The following is an 18,112-nucleotide window of genomic DNA, read 5'->3' as shown; positions in this document are numbered from 1 at the left end:
GGTTTGTTTAAAAAATAAAGTGCAATAAAAAGATATGTTTTACCTAACATAATGAATAATTGTGATTAATAATCGTGATTACAATATTGATACAAATAATCGTGATTATCATTTTGGCCATAATCGTGCAGCCCTTCCGCAGCCTATAAACTATTTACTCCCTCCACATTCCCGATTAAGCTACTCCATTATGTGGTGATTTCTTGTGGGGGGGGGGCAGCCCCCAAGAAAAAAAACGAGGACGGAGGATGAATCGACCGACAGCGTCTCAGCCCCCACCTCGTCTCAGTCAAAACCGGCGAAATATGTTCGGAAATTTAATGAGAAGTGGAATTTCATGACGAAGGAGGGAAATAGCTTTGAGGGGGAACTCTCTGACTCTAACAGAGACTGAACTTGAAAAAAATGAAGTTTGTTACGAATGAAGCGAAAAATGTTTCTGTATATCAAATCAAATCAAATCAAATTTTATTTGTATAGCCCAAATTCACAAATCACAGTTTCCCTCAGAGGGCTTTACAATCTGTACAGAGACGACACCCTCTGTCCTTCGACCCTCGATTCGAGTGAGGAAAAACTTTATATATGCTGCTAATAAATATTGTGAAGAGAAGAGACACAATGCGATTACTATGATTGAAAATCAATTTAGACGGACATACGAAAAAGTAATTCTAACAAATGGCAATTTAATATTTTTGTCTGGTAAAAAATCTGTTTGTCTAGTAAAAATTTTCATCTACTCGCCAGTTGTCTGGTAAGCCAAAAAGTAAGTTTCAACCCCTGATACACATCACAATAGAAATACACAGTAGAAATACACATCACAATAGAAATACACAATCAAAATACACAGCACACAGTACAAATACACTAGAAATACATAGCACACAGTCGAAATACACTAGAAAATACATAGCACACAGTCGAAATACACTAGAAATACACATCACAGTAGAAATACACAGTAGAGATATAGATCACAGTAGAAATATATGAGAGGCCGTTTAGGAAATTATTCATATTTGCTCTCACACACACCACTATACTCATACACACGCACACACACCACTATACTCTCTTACACACACCAGTATACTCACGCACACACACCACTATACTGTGTATGAGTATACTAGTGTGTGCATGAGTATAGTAGTGTGTGTGTGTATGAGTATACTAGTGTGTGCATATGAGTATAGTAGTATGTGTAAGAGAGTATAATAGTGTGTGCGTATGACTATAATAGTGTGTGCGCATGACTATAATAGTGTGTATGAGTATAATAGTGTGTGTGTATGACTATAATAGTGTGTGTAAGACAGTATAGTAGTGTGTGTGTGTATGAGTATAGTGGTGTGATGAGGATTCAGGTGAAAGCAAATGACCGACAGAGAGGGTCTCAACCATGGTCTCAAGCAAGCAGTTGACCTCCTAAATAACATATTAAATGACAGACAACTGCTAACAACAATGTCGGAGACACAGAGAGTTTCATCAGTAACATCCCAACCACCAGCCGTCGACGACGAATTAAAGCGTCTTTTTCGGCCAGGATCTAGTAGCAGCAGTGGAGCCTTTCGGGCTGGTTCAAGTAGGCCTAGTGGCAGTGGAGCCGCTAACGGACCCCGCTACCAAACACAAAGGTGCTTTGGTGGATGGGCATCAAAGTCCAGGAGGAGGTAAGTTGAATGAATAACATTTATTTATCCTAAGTTTCATAGGCTATCGGTATCTGTTTTTATTTAGGCTGACTGTTGAAAGACGTGACAGGCTATGTATAAAAAATGAATGCTGTTGTAGTAATCTGTCTGAGTGGTGAAACGGAGTCCAACGTTGCTAGCGGCTACATTTGATTGGTGAAACGCAGTCATGTGAACGAGCATCTGTAGGAAGTACCTTCGTCAAAACAGAAACAAACAGATCGCGCATTGTTGTTTGATAAATGACTTATAACCTTGTTGCAAGGAGAGTGGAGGCTCCTTCCACACTGTGGCTGAAAACCAAACCTGCAATCAGAGCCTCTGACCCGGTGTCACAGCTCTCCTCTCGCGCCCCCGTAAACCTGTAATCTCTTGTTTATGACAAAAGACAAATACACACATCGTAACATGTTAATCAATCGATCCACTGATTGATTATCAAAGGCTTCGTTAAAAGCAAATGCACACGACCGAGAGGAGGCTCAGCAAAACAGCAGAGAAGAGACTGGACTTGCAGGTGCACTAACGTTAAATGATGCAATTTATAAATCGATAAAAGTTGTATTTTGATGAACATTATGTTTCAAATTAATTATTTCACTCCTATGCCATGTAATGAGCGGGTAATGTAGAGTTAGTCTGTTGTTATGGAGAAATAAACCCTTTCAGGATGTATGAAGTCCTGTCATTTCCATCCTGCGGTCTGTATGCTGTTAGCACAAAACAGAAAAATGATGGGTTAAAAATAACCCAATTTGGGTTGTTTTACAACCCAACCGCTGGGTCAATATTGCACCAGCCCAGCAGTAGTTAATTTGACCCTGCAAGATGGGTTGGTCCATTTTAACCCAACAGATGAGTTAAATATTCTACCCAAATGCTGGGTCAAATTAACTGCAAATCTGGGTAAATTCAACCACACATATTTGTATATACTCTACCCAAATGCTGGGTCAAATTAATTACAATTCTGGGTTGTTTCAACTACATATATGTGTCATATACTCTACCCAAATGCTGGGTCAAATTAACTACAATTCTGGGTTCATTCAACTACACATTTGTTCAGTAATCTATCCAAATGCTGGGTCAAATTAACCAATATGTCAGATTAATTCTAACACATTACAGTACAATCAATTGCAATAGACTACCCATAGCTATAAAACTGTTAAACTACAAACCTATAACAAAATACATGCTAGATTTGTCATGCAAAAGCTTATATTATGCAATAAACACTTAAAACAATATTGGAATCTTTTAAAAAATGTATTAATAGAAAATATCCACAATAGTTAAATTGTTCTCACATTGACTAACAGTCAACATGCCTAAGTATTCTAGTTTCAAGAAACTTTACGAGTTTGGACTCCCCTCCTGGCATTTCATAGACTACGCTCTGTTTGAATTCCACACATGTTCACACTGCTTCGGGTATTTAATATCGAAGATAAACAATGCCTTGAAGCTGACATCGATGGCCTGAAACACTTAAAACAATATTGGAATCTTTGAAAAAATGTATTAATAGAAAATATCCACAATAGTTAAATTGCTCTCACATTGACTAACAGTCAACAGGCCTATAGTACATTCTTCAAATAAAAGCTAGAAAAAAGCTGTCCTTGACGCCATTAGCTCTACTTGCAAGCAAGTATTCTAGTTTAAAGAAACTTTACTAGTTTGGACTCCCCTCCTGGCATTATATAGACTACGTTCTGTATGAATTCCCACACATGTTCACACTGCTTCGGGTATTTAATATCGAAGATAAAGAATGCCTTGAAGCTGACATCGATGGCCTGAAGCAGTGCGTCGTATTCCAAAGCCTGTCCAGCAACAATGACAAAGGCCTGAGATGCATTATGATTGTCATTTCCCAGTGTCAGGACGTGGGGGTATGGTCTGGATGCCTTGGCCTCATGGAGGTACTCCACCATGTTTGTTCCAGGCTAAAAAAGAAACAAAGAAAGAATGCAAGAGAGCAAGTGAGAGAGTGTGAGTGAGTAAGGACCAAATGTCTACCAACTTGTATAGTAGAATTAAAAAATAGGCATTGTGAGGACCTTTTTCGTGGTCCTCACTAGAGAAATGATTGTTTTATGATAAAGTCTAGTTAGGTTTACAATTTGGAAAAGATTCAGTGCATCTCTAATTCAAAAAGTTGAACTTTAATAGTCTACCTTTCATTGCACATCACGAAATATTCCAAACCTTTTTGTTTAAGTCTTGATGGTTATGGCATATAGCTCACATTACAGAAACAATTTAAAAAAGGATTCAGACCTGAACTGACCTAAGAAGCCACAAATCGATTGATGATTTATCATTATAATAAACAGGCGTTACAACGCGTTGTAAACTTGTAGATCAGCTATTTTCCGACTATTGTCAAGCTATTTTTGATGCCTGTAGGGGCGGCTGTAGCTCAGGAGGTAGAGCGGGTCATCTAGTGATCGGAAGGTCACTGGTTCGAATCCCGGCTCCCCCGAGTTACATGTTGAAGTATCCTTGAGCAAGATATTGAACCCCAAATTGCTCCTGATGAGCAGCTGGCTGCCTTGCATGGCAGCCTCCAGCATCAGTGTATGAATGTGTGTGTGAATGGGTGAATGTGGCATGTGTTGTAAAGCGCTTTGAGCTGTCCAAGAGGACTGGAAAAGCGCTATAGAAATGCAGACCATGTCCCCACAAGTATAGTAAAACAAACCTGGATATGCATGCATGTGTGCATGCACACATTCTTGAGCCCAGATATGTTAATGAAATTAATAAAGTTTCCCTTTAGATGTGCTGGAGGACTTACAGGCTTATGGTCGATGAAGGCCAAGCTGCATTCCTCAATGCTGTGGCGAACCACTTTTACACCTAGGCCACGGCCAACTTTGTAAGCCGTTGGTGGAAGCAAAGCTGGCAGCTGCCTCAAGGCGAGTTCCCCAACGCCATCTGTAGAAAGACATTATAGGCATCAATACGATGTGGAATGGCATACCTGTGATTTTGTCATTCAGTATCCAACTAAAATAGAACCTATGCTAACGGTTACATGCAGCCAATTCCTGTGTGGGCTCTTGCCGTGAGTGGGACTGTCGGCTGACAGCCTTTGAAAAAGCTGAACAGAGTAGGAGAAGTGACAGGGAAGGCTGCTACAAACGGTGGAAACCAGGTGAGGTAACCCCATCTCTCCTAGCCCAGTTGTTTGAGGTTTATGCTGGCTCCGGTTAATAGTTTAGGGCAAAGTAACATGTTCCACCGTGTGGCTAGCAGTCCTGTTGCAAGCTTTCTACCACGGTTGGACAAATGTAGCCTAGGGAGTGAGACCGGCCTCGCTGGGGAAACCTTACATTGACACAAACCAACATTGACATTTGCAAGGTCTGCAAACAAGAATATATTACCTGGTGTAAATCCATCCAGGGGCAATGTCAGCTTCCCCTTCAGTCTTGCCAGGTGCAGGATCTTCTCAGCATAAAAGGGTAGCCAAGTTTCAAATAACTTTGATGCAGCGTCCCCATGCAGGACAAGAAAGTCCTGTGCAATCTATAAAATGGAAAACACATTTTTAAAACAAATTCAATGTGGCACACTAATAAAACTTTATAAACAATGCATCCTCATCACATGTAAGATCATATTTCCCTAAACTTACCATGCCGTTTGTCATTAGGCGAGGGAACTCTTCGAGGATCTGATCGATGTTCCAATTGTTGTCCCTAATGCACTTGGCCCTGTAGACTGCCGTGTTCTGCATGTAGGTCTCTACCTGGCTGAGGGGCTGAGAAATTGTTTCTCAACCATTCTTTTATCTGTGACGCACGTTCGTCTGATATGGTACATTCTGTAAAAAAAAAAAAACACAAGTTGTCAGTCACTATAATATGGATGTTTTTCTTCATCAAATAATTTTTCAGTTCAATAATTACCTGGTATGAGAGCCCTTGCAAGAGCACCATCATCTGGCGTTTGCGGCGCTGTCTGTGCCACGGTTTTGACTTTGACAGCGTGGGCTACGGTTAGAACAGGGTTTGCCTGTACGTCTGTCTGTCCTCAGAGAAGTAGACCAATTATTGTTCCTGCTGCGCAGTGAATAAAATCGGGCATCAAACAGCATGGAAGCGTTTCTAGGAGGAGTGAGCTGGATTGTGTCTGTTAACTGAATGTTTTAGCATTTAAGCTCAATTTATAGTTCTCCATGCTCCATTGCTAAAAACAGCAGACCTACAGGCTCACAGCGCGTCGCGGTCGTGACTTCCAGCCACACATTGCCAAATTTAAGACAATTTAAGGCCTCAAATTCACGATTTTTTATTTAAGACTTTTTAAGGACCTGCGGGAACCCTGAACAAGGAGAAAAAAGACATTGAGATCAAATGAGCAAAAAAAAAAAAATCAAATGGAATGTCAGTTTCAGGATCAAACTTGAATTTAGTAACCTATAAAAACACCAAGATTTTTTTTTAAAATTTAGATAGTGATGTCACATGTACGAACCCTAGTGTGTATTCTTTGGTGAGGATTCGCCAGAAATAGGAGATCTACATTGGAAATCTAGCAAAAACAGAAGGGGGCCTAGTATAGAGCCCTCGGCTGACTCCAGTTAACTAACTAAAGTTTAAATTGAAAATCGAATTGGATTGTGACCTTAAAAATCAAATTGAATCAGTCTGAGAATCATGACACCCCTAATGAATATCTCAATGACCTTTTTCAAAAAACACTCACGCTGCCACTGCTTGATGAGTCTTTCAAACTGGGAAATGACTGAACCAAACCCGATGCCAGGGCCTTTTTGGTCTCCGTCGTAGGACTGTAAAACAGAAAAAACACATCACACAGGTAAAAAGTGAAAACTAGATTTAAATGGATAGTTTGGATTGTAGGACATAAAGATGAATGAAATACTTACAGTTAATATAGGCATTGTGAAGGGATTAATTAATAACCAGAGTCTCGTGTTCAAAACTAATTGCAGTTGTATTGTTGACTTATTTCTTCTATAAAACCGCTGTGTCCCTTCAACTAGGCACTATTTTCTGTATTTGCTGTGCAACTTTTATCAATGCACATGTGCATGCAAAAGCTCGCGTAAGGACACATTGTGCTGCGGTCACCCGCAGGCAGGGAACAGCAGAGGTGCATTGATAAGTTGCATAGCAAATACAGAAAATTGTGCCTAGTGACAGCATTTTTTAGAAGACATAAGTCAACAATACAAATGCAATGACTTTTGTGGAGTAAACGTAGACTAACCAAATCAACTTTGAACACAGGACTCGGGTTATTAATTAATACCTTCCCATCAACTATATTGACGGTAAGCATTTCATACATCTTTCTTTACGTGCTATAATTCAAACTACCCCTTTAAAGTACTGCCGAAACGTGTCTTATCCAAAAAGAATTGCTGTAGCAATTGGAAAAGTCGCCAAGGTGAAATGTTGGTTCTTCCTCGCAAATCTAGGTCAATGTCAGACCTCAAAGTAGTGTCCTGTTTTATCTCAAGTGAAATGAAAATAAACTACGTTATAATTTTACTTTTCAAATGAGAATGTTGGCGCATTTAACAGGAACCCTATTCAACATAAAAAAAATAAAAAAATCTATTTAAGTACTTCGCTCCAAACTTCTCAATGAGGTGCGACACCAAGATACGGATGAGGAGACGTCTCTGGCTAGTTGTGATGACATTATCCTCATCAAGGCCCTCAACAATTTGCTTGCCATCAGGTAAGCCTGTAAGAACCTGCCGGACATCCTGAGAAAATTGCAAGAAGAGACAACATTGCAGATTTATAAATTCAGTTTTGTTTCTAAATGTTGGCTTTGATTAATTGCCCAGCCTAGTGTTGAGTAAACAAAGTGACACGCAAGTCTTAAAGTGGAACTATAAAATGTGGAATGACGTGTATTGTCTGTATCAGCTGATTCTCTGGTACCAGAGCTGCTGCTTGTTCCTCCGTGGGGGTTGGAGGAGTGGCAGTTGGTGTGACATCATAGATTGTAGGTGGAATAGCAGTCGCAACAGCAGGTTGAACCTACGCAGAAAATCCAGGTTAATATAATAAACAGTGGTGGCCACCTAGAATAGTTGGCTGAGCATCAGTAATGTAAACTAGACTGCACTCTCCGCTGGTCGTTACAATACATTTGGAAACCTATGTGGACAGTGGTGCAGCACACTTTTAGAGGGCGCACATGGTTTCAGACACAAAACCACTCAGAAATTATTCACCCAGGTGCCCTGTTTTTAGGTGTAAAAGGTGACAAGTTTGCTTTCTCGGACCATGCAGGTGTCTTTAAAAAAGTGACTTCTAAAACATAACTGTGGCAGTGATTAAGACTGTATATGGACCATATAGACATTAAGTGATTAAACAAAAAATACTGTAGTGGTATGAGGCATCACTGCACCCTTAGCTTTGCTGCACCATCGCCCCTCTAGCTTATTAGCCAATAGTGGCTCATAGTGGCTGTGTCCAAATTCAGGGGCTGCAGCCCACGAAGTGCGCATTTGAAGGCCAATTACGTCACAACACTGCGCGAAGGCTGTCCAAATTCAGAGGCTCCTTCAAACGCAGCCCACAAATGCAGCCTGGCCTTCCCTCTTTTTGGAGGACGCACCGCAACTATCCTTCGCGGCCTCCCATATCCCAAGATCCTTTGCGCACCGCTGCTAGGTCCCGAAACAGAAGAAGAAGCAAGAGAAAATGGCGACATCAAGTGGCGCAGACATGACATTTAAATTTAAGTAATGGGTTTATACTCGGTTTTTATTAATTTGAACATCCAACGCCAGATATGTTAAACTTCAAAACCTCCAAATTTCAACTTTCAGTTAAAATATGTGACGCTGGTGATGCTATGGTAAGTATAGTTGTTATTCACTAATGGGTTAATGTTTATTTTGTAATGTTAATGATTCAATTTAGATTTGACACATTTTGTTATTAATTTTTATACACACACAAATAAATGTACACGTTTGATAGATTTGAACCAAAACAGACTTTAATGCATCTCTTCATTCACAATCGTGACGTAAGGGTAAGGGGCGGGAACATCTGGTGAGGCAACCAGGAAATACTCCGAAGGCTAGACCGTCCCATTTACCAACGGTAGACGCGGCCTTCAAAGACCTGTCCGAAGGACCCGGCCCTCGTGGACCGCGAAGGCTAGGCCACTGAAGGCTGCAGCCCCTGAATTTGGACACAGCCACAGAGGGGATAAAAGTAGGCCGTGTCCTCCCTCCTGACCTCTCGCTTCCTGCCTCTTCGGCCCACCCACTTCCGGGTCGTTGGACTCGCCGATAGCAGCTGAGCACAGGTAGGCGCACGTTGCTATGCTGTTTTGTGTAGATTAGTCCGTGTTTTATGTAAATTACAACGGTGATCCTTTTAATAGATCAGGCGTCTCCACCGCGGTTGTGGCGATTATCTGCGGTTGTTCGCCGCTGTCAACTAGAGCATTGGTGAGTTAAAATGTGTTTCTGTCATTCATGCTGTAGCCAGGTGCTAAGCTCCTTTTTCGCTCCTCTCCCTCTAACAGTCGGCTGGTTGTGGGCTGCATGGTGGCTGTCTTCCCCTGCTGGGCATGTTTTCTTCGCCCCTCTCCCTCCTTGAATGGGACGCCAATACACCCGGACAGATAACCGGAGTTATGGATGCTAACGCTAATTAAGCTAAGTAAGCGCAGCTGCGCAATCACTGCTACTGGGCCACTGCTACGCTGCTACCGCTGCTTCGCCGCTGAACTGTCACTGTACTGTTGCTGCTGCCGCTTTGCTGCCATTGTTTTGCTGCCGCTGCTTTGCTGTCGCTGCTCCGACGGCTTGGTTTGGTCGGCCGCCTTCGGTCAGCCTGCTACTGGCTCCACGTGTGTGTGTGTGTGTGTGTGTGTGTGTGTGTGTGTGTGTGTGTGTGTGTGTGTGAGAAAGGCAGTCTGCTGAGGTTTGGTGATGTTTATTTGTTTATCTTCTGTTTAATGGTTGAATTCCTTTTGGTAATTTCTTAGTAGTTTGGGTGGTTTTCTTTGGGGTAAGTAATTTGTTTATTTTTGGGAGTTTCTTGTATTTTCATTTGGGGAGGGAATTTCCCAAGAAATGTTTGAACTCCCCTGTTATTTGTGATAAGATCGATTTAATTATTATAAGTTGATATCTCTGGCCAGAGACTCTTTGATTTCTGTTGTGTGATTGATTTATAATTAATTCCATTCAACACTTCATTTATCTATCGATCATTTATATTTTGTTGGCACATGTTATGAAATAGTTTGGTTTTTCATAATTGTGGGCCCTCCTAATTGTGTTTTCCTCTTCCCCTAGTGCTGAAGGCCGGTGTTGGTGGTGGTGGTTCCCCTGGGTGGTGGTGATCCCTAGTGTGCTGTGTGGTCCCTGTTCAAGATTTTCTTTGTTGCACGTCACATTTTTGCTGTATGAGTGGGGTGCTCTCCTTTTTCTTTTGGATGTCACTTCCCTGATAAACCCCTCCTCCAGCCGGTAAGCCTCAGCCTGTACCCCCCTTTAAGTTGGGCTCTTTTCTTTCTTTTCTTTTACAGTGCCAAACCTATTTAATAGTAATAAAATTTTGTATCAAATAATTGAACCACGTCTCCTGCTCTCCCTGAATGAACCAATCTGTGTCCTTTTATAATAGAGTAATTTACCTTTAGTACGGGTCCTTGGGCCCTAACCCAAGGTGGCGTTGTCGGTATTGAGTACATTAGTAGTAAACACCCTCGTGTTGCCACAATACTTACAGTACAACTTATCACATCCCAGTAGTCACTTAAAGAACATCCCAGTAGTTCGGTAACGTCATCCCATCCCAGAAGTTCTTCCCATCCCGGTAGTCAAATACTGATCATCCTCAAGCGATGGACACTTAAAGCAGCATGTATGGCTAAAAACTAAACTAATATGGGGGACAGTGTCAAGCTAGGCCTTTTCAACATATATAAACCTGTCAAAATACTATTTACAAGTGTCAAACATACACACACACACACACCCGGTGGCAGTCAGCTGATTATCTAAAAGAGTCTATAGCGCAGGGAAATGTATAAACTGTCATCATCCTCTCTGTGCGACTTGACTGCATGGAGGGGATGGTGATCAAGCAGCTCTCTCACATCTACAGCTGCCAAAACTTGAGTGGGAATCACACTGTATGCAAATAAATGCCTATCAAACCACTGTTTCTCCCACTTCTTTACAACAAGCTTTATTGTTGGTGTGTCTGACGTTTGCTCCAGTAGTAAAACTGATTGCATGAGACCAAACTGAGGCTCTCCATATGGATCATAGGACAGGAATACAGTCATGCCTGGTCTATATTCAGTTCCCTTAAATGTAACCCAGGCTGGCACATACAATTCACTAAAAAGGGGAATACCTTCTAGACCACTTTGGATCTCTTTAAATCCCTCAATGTTGGCCAGAAATGTAGTGTGCCCTGGACCAGCTTCTGTATTGTGGCACAACACAGTTCCACACAGGAAATTGTAGCACTGCATCATCTGATGGCGAAATGCCATGGTTTTACAAATGTTTCTGAAGTTGCAAGTTACATGGCTAACCTGTTTGAAAAATGCATGTCGAGCTTCAAATCTCATCACCCAGAACTGCCTCAACGGTCCGAGTTTTTGAATGACTCCTGGGTAATGGAGCATGAAGTGGTGTTTTGGCCGTAAATGTAGGTGAGGATAGAGCTCCAGGAAGAGGGAGAGATGCTCTTCAATGATTTTGCTTAAGTACAGTGTTGCTGCTACAGTAAGCGAAGGAGAAAAGATGAACTCCATGCACAAGAGGAGGAGGAGTAGAAGTTCCCAATGCTTGTTATCCATAGGGATAAGGTCACCTATCATTGTCGGCAGTAACCTAAGTAGGCACCACATTTGAGATGCTGACTGCCGTATGGAGCCTTCAGGGTTTCTGAGATCACTCTTGCTTATGACAGAAGGTTTGTTACCCTTATCACAAAATCCATAGTCAAAGCTTGTTATTCTGTAATTAAGCTTTTCTAGTGTGAGATGCTTTTGCTCAATTAGCGAATTCAACACAAGTTTGACTTCATAGGGCCCCACCCCTTCAAGTACATCATGCATGATGTCAACTGCCACATTGTCTGATACATGGTAAAAAGACAAGTAGTTCAAGACAATGTCTCTTTTCAGGCCTGTCTGGGAGGAGTCAGCTGTACGCAAATCTGCTTCATAACTATTGCGATCACGCAATAGTGCAGGATCTTCCAGCGTCATAGACCTCACCCCCCATTTATTTGCTTTGCAGAACCGACACACATCATTTCCACTGAAGCTTTCAATGTAGCCAAGAACGCCATGCAAGCCCAAATTGTCTCCAACTACCTGGACCACTGTGAACTTGACAACACCTTGATACTTGGGGGTATCAACAAGGATGCCATCACTCTCTAGGCACCTGATCTCTTCCACGATAGGGCGCAGGATTGCATCAAGGCCATAGGTCGCTACGTCATCAGATTTGTACACTGCTAAAAGGAACTGTGACTGCAAACTTGATAGCAGGTCTGGTGGCAAGCTCTTCAAGATGAAATAAATAAGTCCTAACTTGTGAATCCCAGTCTTAGAACCAAGCGGATTTACTATCTCACAATCATCTTGGTAAATCACAAGTGGGATTGAAACCTCGTTCTGGAACATCCTGAATTGCATCACCCTCTCTGTGCTGCCATTCCAGCATGGCCTGTAAAATCCCGGGAATTTCAAGAATCTTGGTCAAAAGGCTCTTTAATGGAATAAGGTGATATGAATCAAGAACTCCAACTTGCTGGACAATGCCAGTGGCAGAGGCCGTTGGCTGAACATAGGAAACCCCAGACAAAAGCTCCTCAACTGGCTGAATGAAGTTTCCAGATTTAGCAAAATACTGCATCTGTTTATAATCTGTCTCCATTCCTTTGAAAGGCTCAGCTGCTTCTGAGAACTCCACCCCAAGCTGGGGTGGGCTAAAAGAGGGCCACCCGATTGGTAATGCCCTCTGGCTCTAGTCCATCCCAATCCTCCTCAACTTCCTCATCTCCCTGTGCTGGCTCCATTTCAGCATTCTGTACATAAACAGGTGGGGCTGGACCTTCAAAGGGGTCATCAAGAGTATTTCCAACTTCATGCTCCTTTTCCAAGTGTCTTTTAAATGACCACATGTAAGAAAATGTCCTACCACAACCACTTTCACTACACTGGAAATGTGTTGATGCCGAGTTTACATGGTGTACCGCATGTAAATGCATAAAAAGACTCTTGATACCCCCTGAAATTTGCCTTTTGCACTTAAAGCAAGTATATGCCATCTTTCCAAAGAAACTATTAAATACTCAGAAATAACAGTGTGTGGAAAACTGAAGAATTGAGCCTCTCACGTCTACATTCATCTCAACTACTTACAAGTCCTCTAAATTTTTTGAGGAACTTGAGCCTAGGGCCAGCTCTTGGGATCAACTGGTTGATGGTAGCCTCATCTCAAAGAAGAAAACTCTCCTCATCAATCCCCTCCTCTGAAAGACAAAAATAGAACACAAAGACATCTTTGTTTTTACAACAGAGGAGCAGAAAACAAAAATGTATGGCTAATTACATGGAAGCTATAGTAATAAACATGCATATTCCATCATTCATTTATAGAATGAAGCACTGAAAGCCTACAAAAGACACTATTCATTTATTGGAGTCACTTTGACACATTACATGGAAGCTATTGAAAAAAAAGAGGAAATTATATTTCATAAGAATTTATACAAAAAAGGAATGCAGTCAACTCCATGATTGTACAGATTATCACTATAGCCCCTTTCACACATGCACTGAATACCTGACAATTACGGACTTTGCCCGTTAGGGCAGTATGTGTGAACGAAAATGTGCGTATCAAACGGCCGGGACCTGTATTGGACATTTACCTGCAGCCTCCCTAGTGTGAACACAGCAGGTTATTACACAGGTGAGCAGGGCGGGCATGTTGATGACGTACAGTATCTATCATGCCACTGGAGGGAAATACAAACTTCCACCGCGGAAGAAGGATCATTTAACAACTAGAGGCGATAAGAACAATACTATCCAGCTGCAGCCCCGGAAAATGCCAAACTGGTGACACAACGAGATCCGCAAACTCCTGGCGGTGAGGGCCAATGCAAAGATAGTTCAGCAAATAAAAGGGACGGCGAGGGACTCATGTCCGCGGCATACTTTCTGCGACATGCCCTGCCTCCTGCACGCGCTCCACCCAGCTGACGCCGCTTGCCTGAATTGAACGGTATATTTCCAGGTAGTGTGAACACGCCTATCATGGACAATGTGCGGTTGTGTGCTACATGTGTGAAAGAGTATAAACAGGTGTTGTTCGTGGCTGATTAAACGGAAATTGTTTGTTGTTCATGTCTGAAAAGGGCTTATGAGTAGCAATGCAGACATGATATGCCGTGGATGGGGGGGAAAAAAAATGTCTTACCTTTAAATCTTTCTATAAGGTCTGTCAGCTGCCACTCTGTCAAAGTGTTGATGACAAAGTTGTCCATTGATCTGAAACAAACACAAAAAGAGCTTAAGCAAAAATAAAATTGCTATTGTATTAACTATTCAGATATCACCATTCCAAAAGCAATGCAAACTAGCAGCATAATGTAATCCAATGTGAAGATAACAAGTTTGTTTGTGGGTGAACAGTGAACACAGCCATCTTATTTAGCATCACAAAATATAGAGAAACCAATCCTCCCTCTCTCCCTTTATAATTCATATGATAAATTGCATACATGTAAATTGAGCTAAATTTACATCACTATAACAATCACTATATTTTTACTTCACAAGAATATTGGTCGCTGCTCACAGCATAAATGAAGGGCACCACTGTGTTTTAATCTTATAGCCCCCCTTCACTCAAGTGGCCCTTGTCGTTTGCCAGGCAGCCATTGTAAATAAGAATTTGTTCTTAATGAGTTACCTGGTAAAATAAAGGTGAAATAAATTAAAAAATAAAAATGTTATTAGTGTCTTCAACAGATTAACCAACCATTTTGAGGAGATATAGCATAGATTTGATAAATCATTACTTGGTTTAATGTTGAAAACAAACGTCTTCACGACCGACAGCAGGTATTAGCCATTCAGGGGCAGAGTAGGGCCGGTCTCTGGGCAGAGAGGAGACCATAGCAACGGTCTGGTCAAAAACGGATCACGACCATAATCCCATTTTTCGCGCGTTTAACTGGCGAACTAGCCTCTTAGCTAGCAAACTAGTTAACTGGCGAATTACCTGGCTAGCTAGCAAATTAGCCTGCTAGCTAGCGAACCAGCTAGCTAGCTGGCGAACTCAATATACATGACCATATGCCCATGGGCATTATGAACTAGTTTCATTAATTCACTCGGTAAATGGCTGAGACCAAACAGATAAGCTGTGTGTGCTTCCATGAAAACGGCTAAATGGCTAGCTACGTTGTTAGCCAAACCAACCAACTAGCCTCGACCAACTAAAGATACTTTAATAGGTAACGCAACACAGACAATGTGAATTAGATATGTAGTGTGCACAAACCTTTTATTATTGATTTGCCTCGCCACGAGGATTATTCGGTCAGGTTCTCCCGGTGCATGAGCGCTCGGTGTGTGGACTCTGGTGGAGCAGCAAGGAACCGTGACCCCTGGGAAATCAGGCGGGCGGGTGAAGTCGATGTGATGACATAATAACGTGATGACGTTCGAAGCACAAACAACCCAGGTGCTGAGTCAACCAATGTATGTTGGGTTGGGTATGTTGATGAGTGTCTTTGGGGCAAAGAGGAGTCGCCTCCTCTTTGCCCCAAAGACACTCATCTTGATACAGTGTAGCTATGACCGGAAATGGCTATGCACTCCAGGAAGCCCGGAAGTTTCCATGACGACCGCTTGTGCACCTAGCGAATAGATGGTGATGTTCTCCATTTTCAGTCTTTAATGCGTAATCATATCATGTCATGTAGATGAACTACAAAAACCAGCAGACAATCACAGACTGTGAGGAAAGGGGAGGAAGCAGCCGCAGGATGCATTTCTTATTTTCTCAGATTAATCTGTTCAATCTGCAAAATGTATGGTGCTGGGTCGTAAAATCACTAGGCCTACTCAATATTACTCATAAAAAAAAATGAGTAAATGTAATGAGCATGCTTTCTTTTTTAGGCCTACCGTCCCACACTATCCTACGTTCAACAAGGACGTAATCCTGCTGCCCACTTCCACATGGGAAGAGGTGTGCAAACATCACACTAAAAGGAGACTTCATGAAAGGGGCTTCATTTTAAGTGCTTTTGAAATGCAGAAAGCATGGGACTCCAAGACAGTCCTTGCAGAAATAAAGGAGGCGTTCAAGGACAGGATTCCTGAGGAAATTGGGTATTGTGTTATTGTAATATGAAGACATTTCCCCATACACTGCATGAATAGTGGGATTTTTGGCAGTTAACGACAATTTACAGGCTGTGAAGGTGGCGTTCGTCTGTGCCGAAAATTGTCGGAAAGGAGCTCGCGGAGGTGCGAACAGCTCTAATTTGCATATGAAAAGCAGCGAAACCACCATTTATTTATTTATTTATTCAATCATTCAATCATATGATATGCTATAGACTACACTATTATTACCATCAAGGACATGAATGAAATTATTGAGGAAAGGAACATTTCAAAGACAGAGCTTTATTAGCAGAAACACAAACTATGTACAATTCTGCTCACACAACAACCGGGAAGCTCAGGAGAAGGCCTATCCTACAGCACCGTGAAGTGTCTAGATAGATAGATAGATAGATAGATCAGTGGGGAACCTTCAGGGCCTTCTACGCCTTCAGAGAAGGTCTTAAAAAAATAAGAAATAATAATAAATTTAATAACATTTATAATAATAATAATAATAATAATAAAGTATTCAATAAAAAAATATATTTTTAAATTTTTAAATTTCTATCTCATTTAATTTAATACAATATATTTAATAAATTTTTTCTCATCTATGTTCTGAAGTTAAGCTTACTGTCAAGTTCATGTCCTGAAAAGCTGTTATCCAATTAGAATCGTCTGTCTCTTTTAAGGCTCGGTTAGCTGGCTCATTCATTGGTTAGGACTTCACGAATCCCGGGGAAGGCCAAGCTATGTGTTTTGGTGTGATGGGCAAATCGACCAATCACGGTTTGATTTTCAGTGGGCGGGAATAAAACAAAAGATCGTAGGCCTTCATGAAGTCCGAACATCGAATCTCTGCAGAGTGGTGAGAGCGGTTGAGAGACAGAGTGAAATGGCGGAAGATGAGAGTGATGTTGTGGCTAGCTTGATAGCATCGCCTTTTTCAAGGCGGCCTTTCACAGAAAAACTTCAAATAATAAAAAACGGAAGACCAACTCCAGAACTGGAATTAAAAGAAACGGTTAAGAAAGTGGAAAGGCATTTCAAGACCGAAAATTATCAGCGATATCCGTGGATGACGGGCTGTAAAAAAACAAACAGGCTGTACTGCTGGAGTTGCTTACTTTTTACAACTGACAAGTCATCCACCTGGGTCAGCAGCGGATTTGTCAGCCTTACAAATCTGACAAAGTCAGCCCACCGACATCAAGATTCTGCGGCACACCTGCAAACGACGGTCAGTTTGAAAACTTTTGGGGACACAAGAGTTGATCTTCAGCTAGATGAGCAGCGCCGTAATCATACTACGGCCCACAACAACAAGGTCAGGCAGAACAGAGAGATCCTGAAACGTCTCATCAATGTCGTCACATTTCTTGGAAAGCAAGAGCTGGCATTTTGAGGACATGATGAGAGTAAAGATTTCGAAAACAAGGGGAACTACTTGGGAGTTTCTGGAGTTTTTGGCGGAGTATGACAGCCCTCTGTGCTGTCATCTGGATTCGGCCACTGTTTTCATCGGCACCTCCAGCAAAATTCAGAATGACCTGATTCAATCGGTGGCAGATGTAATGACCGAAGCAATGAGGGAGGAGGTGAGGAACACGCCTTTTGTCTCCGTTATGGTAGACGAGACAACTGACGTCAGTAACACTGCTCAGATGTCATATGTCCTGCGTTACACCACTGACGGTGGTGTCAAGGAGCGCTTTTTCCAGTTTGGTGATGTCAGTGGTGATAAGCGCGCAGAAGCCATAGCTCGTCAAGTTTTGGAGTTTCTGGAGGACTGTGCCTGCACCAATAAGGTAATTGCCCAGTGTTATGATGGAGCTGCAGTCATGGCCTCTGGACTGAATGGGGTCCAAGCTAAAGTCAAAGAAAAAATACCACAAGCTGTCTTCGTTCACTGTTATGCGCACTCTCTGAACCTCGTCACGTCTCAAAGTGCTGCCAAACTCAAAGAGTGCAAAGTTTTTTTCTCCCACCTAAGTGGC

The 18,112-nt window shown here is 41.9% G+C and overlaps 1 protein-coding gene and 1 long non-coding RNA gene across 2 annotated transcripts; one reads left to right on the top strand and one right to left on the bottom strand.

Moving 5' to 3' along the window:
* Positions 1-3,356: 3,356 nt before the first annotated feature.
* On the bottom strand, positions 3,357-5,370 carry LOC311260982 (uncharacterized protein; the record flags this gene model as incomplete). Its single annotated transcript, XM_084359320.1, has 4 exons — positions 3,357-3,658; positions 4,513-4,652; positions 5,105-5,246; positions 5,356-5,370. The coding sequence occupies 4 exons, from the start codon at positions 5,368-5,370 to the stop codon at positions 3,371-3,373; spliced, it is 585 nt and encodes a 194-aa protein (XP_084215446.1). The 3' UTR covers positions 3,357-3,370.
* A 3,331-nt stretch (positions 5,371-8,701) lies between these two features.
* On the top strand, positions 8,702-10,261 carry LOC311260972. Its single transcript, XR_014623075.1, has 4 exons — positions 8,702-9,029; positions 9,108-9,174; positions 9,252-9,388; positions 10,030-10,261. It is a non-coding gene; the product is annotated as an uncharacterized lncRNA (long non-coding RNA).
* Positions 10,262-18,112: the final 7,851 nt, after the last annotated feature.

The sequence above is a fragment of the Pagrus pagrus genome (genome assembly GCF_965226575.1).
Source record: "Pagrus pagrus genome assembly, chromosome: 8".
Taxonomy (NCBI): domain Eukaryota; kingdom Metazoa; phylum Chordata; class Actinopteri; order Spariformes; family Sparidae; genus Pagrus; species Pagrus pagrus.
The sequence above is the reverse complement of the archived record's forward strand: the minus strand, read 5'-3'. Positions and strand labels throughout refer to the sequence as shown.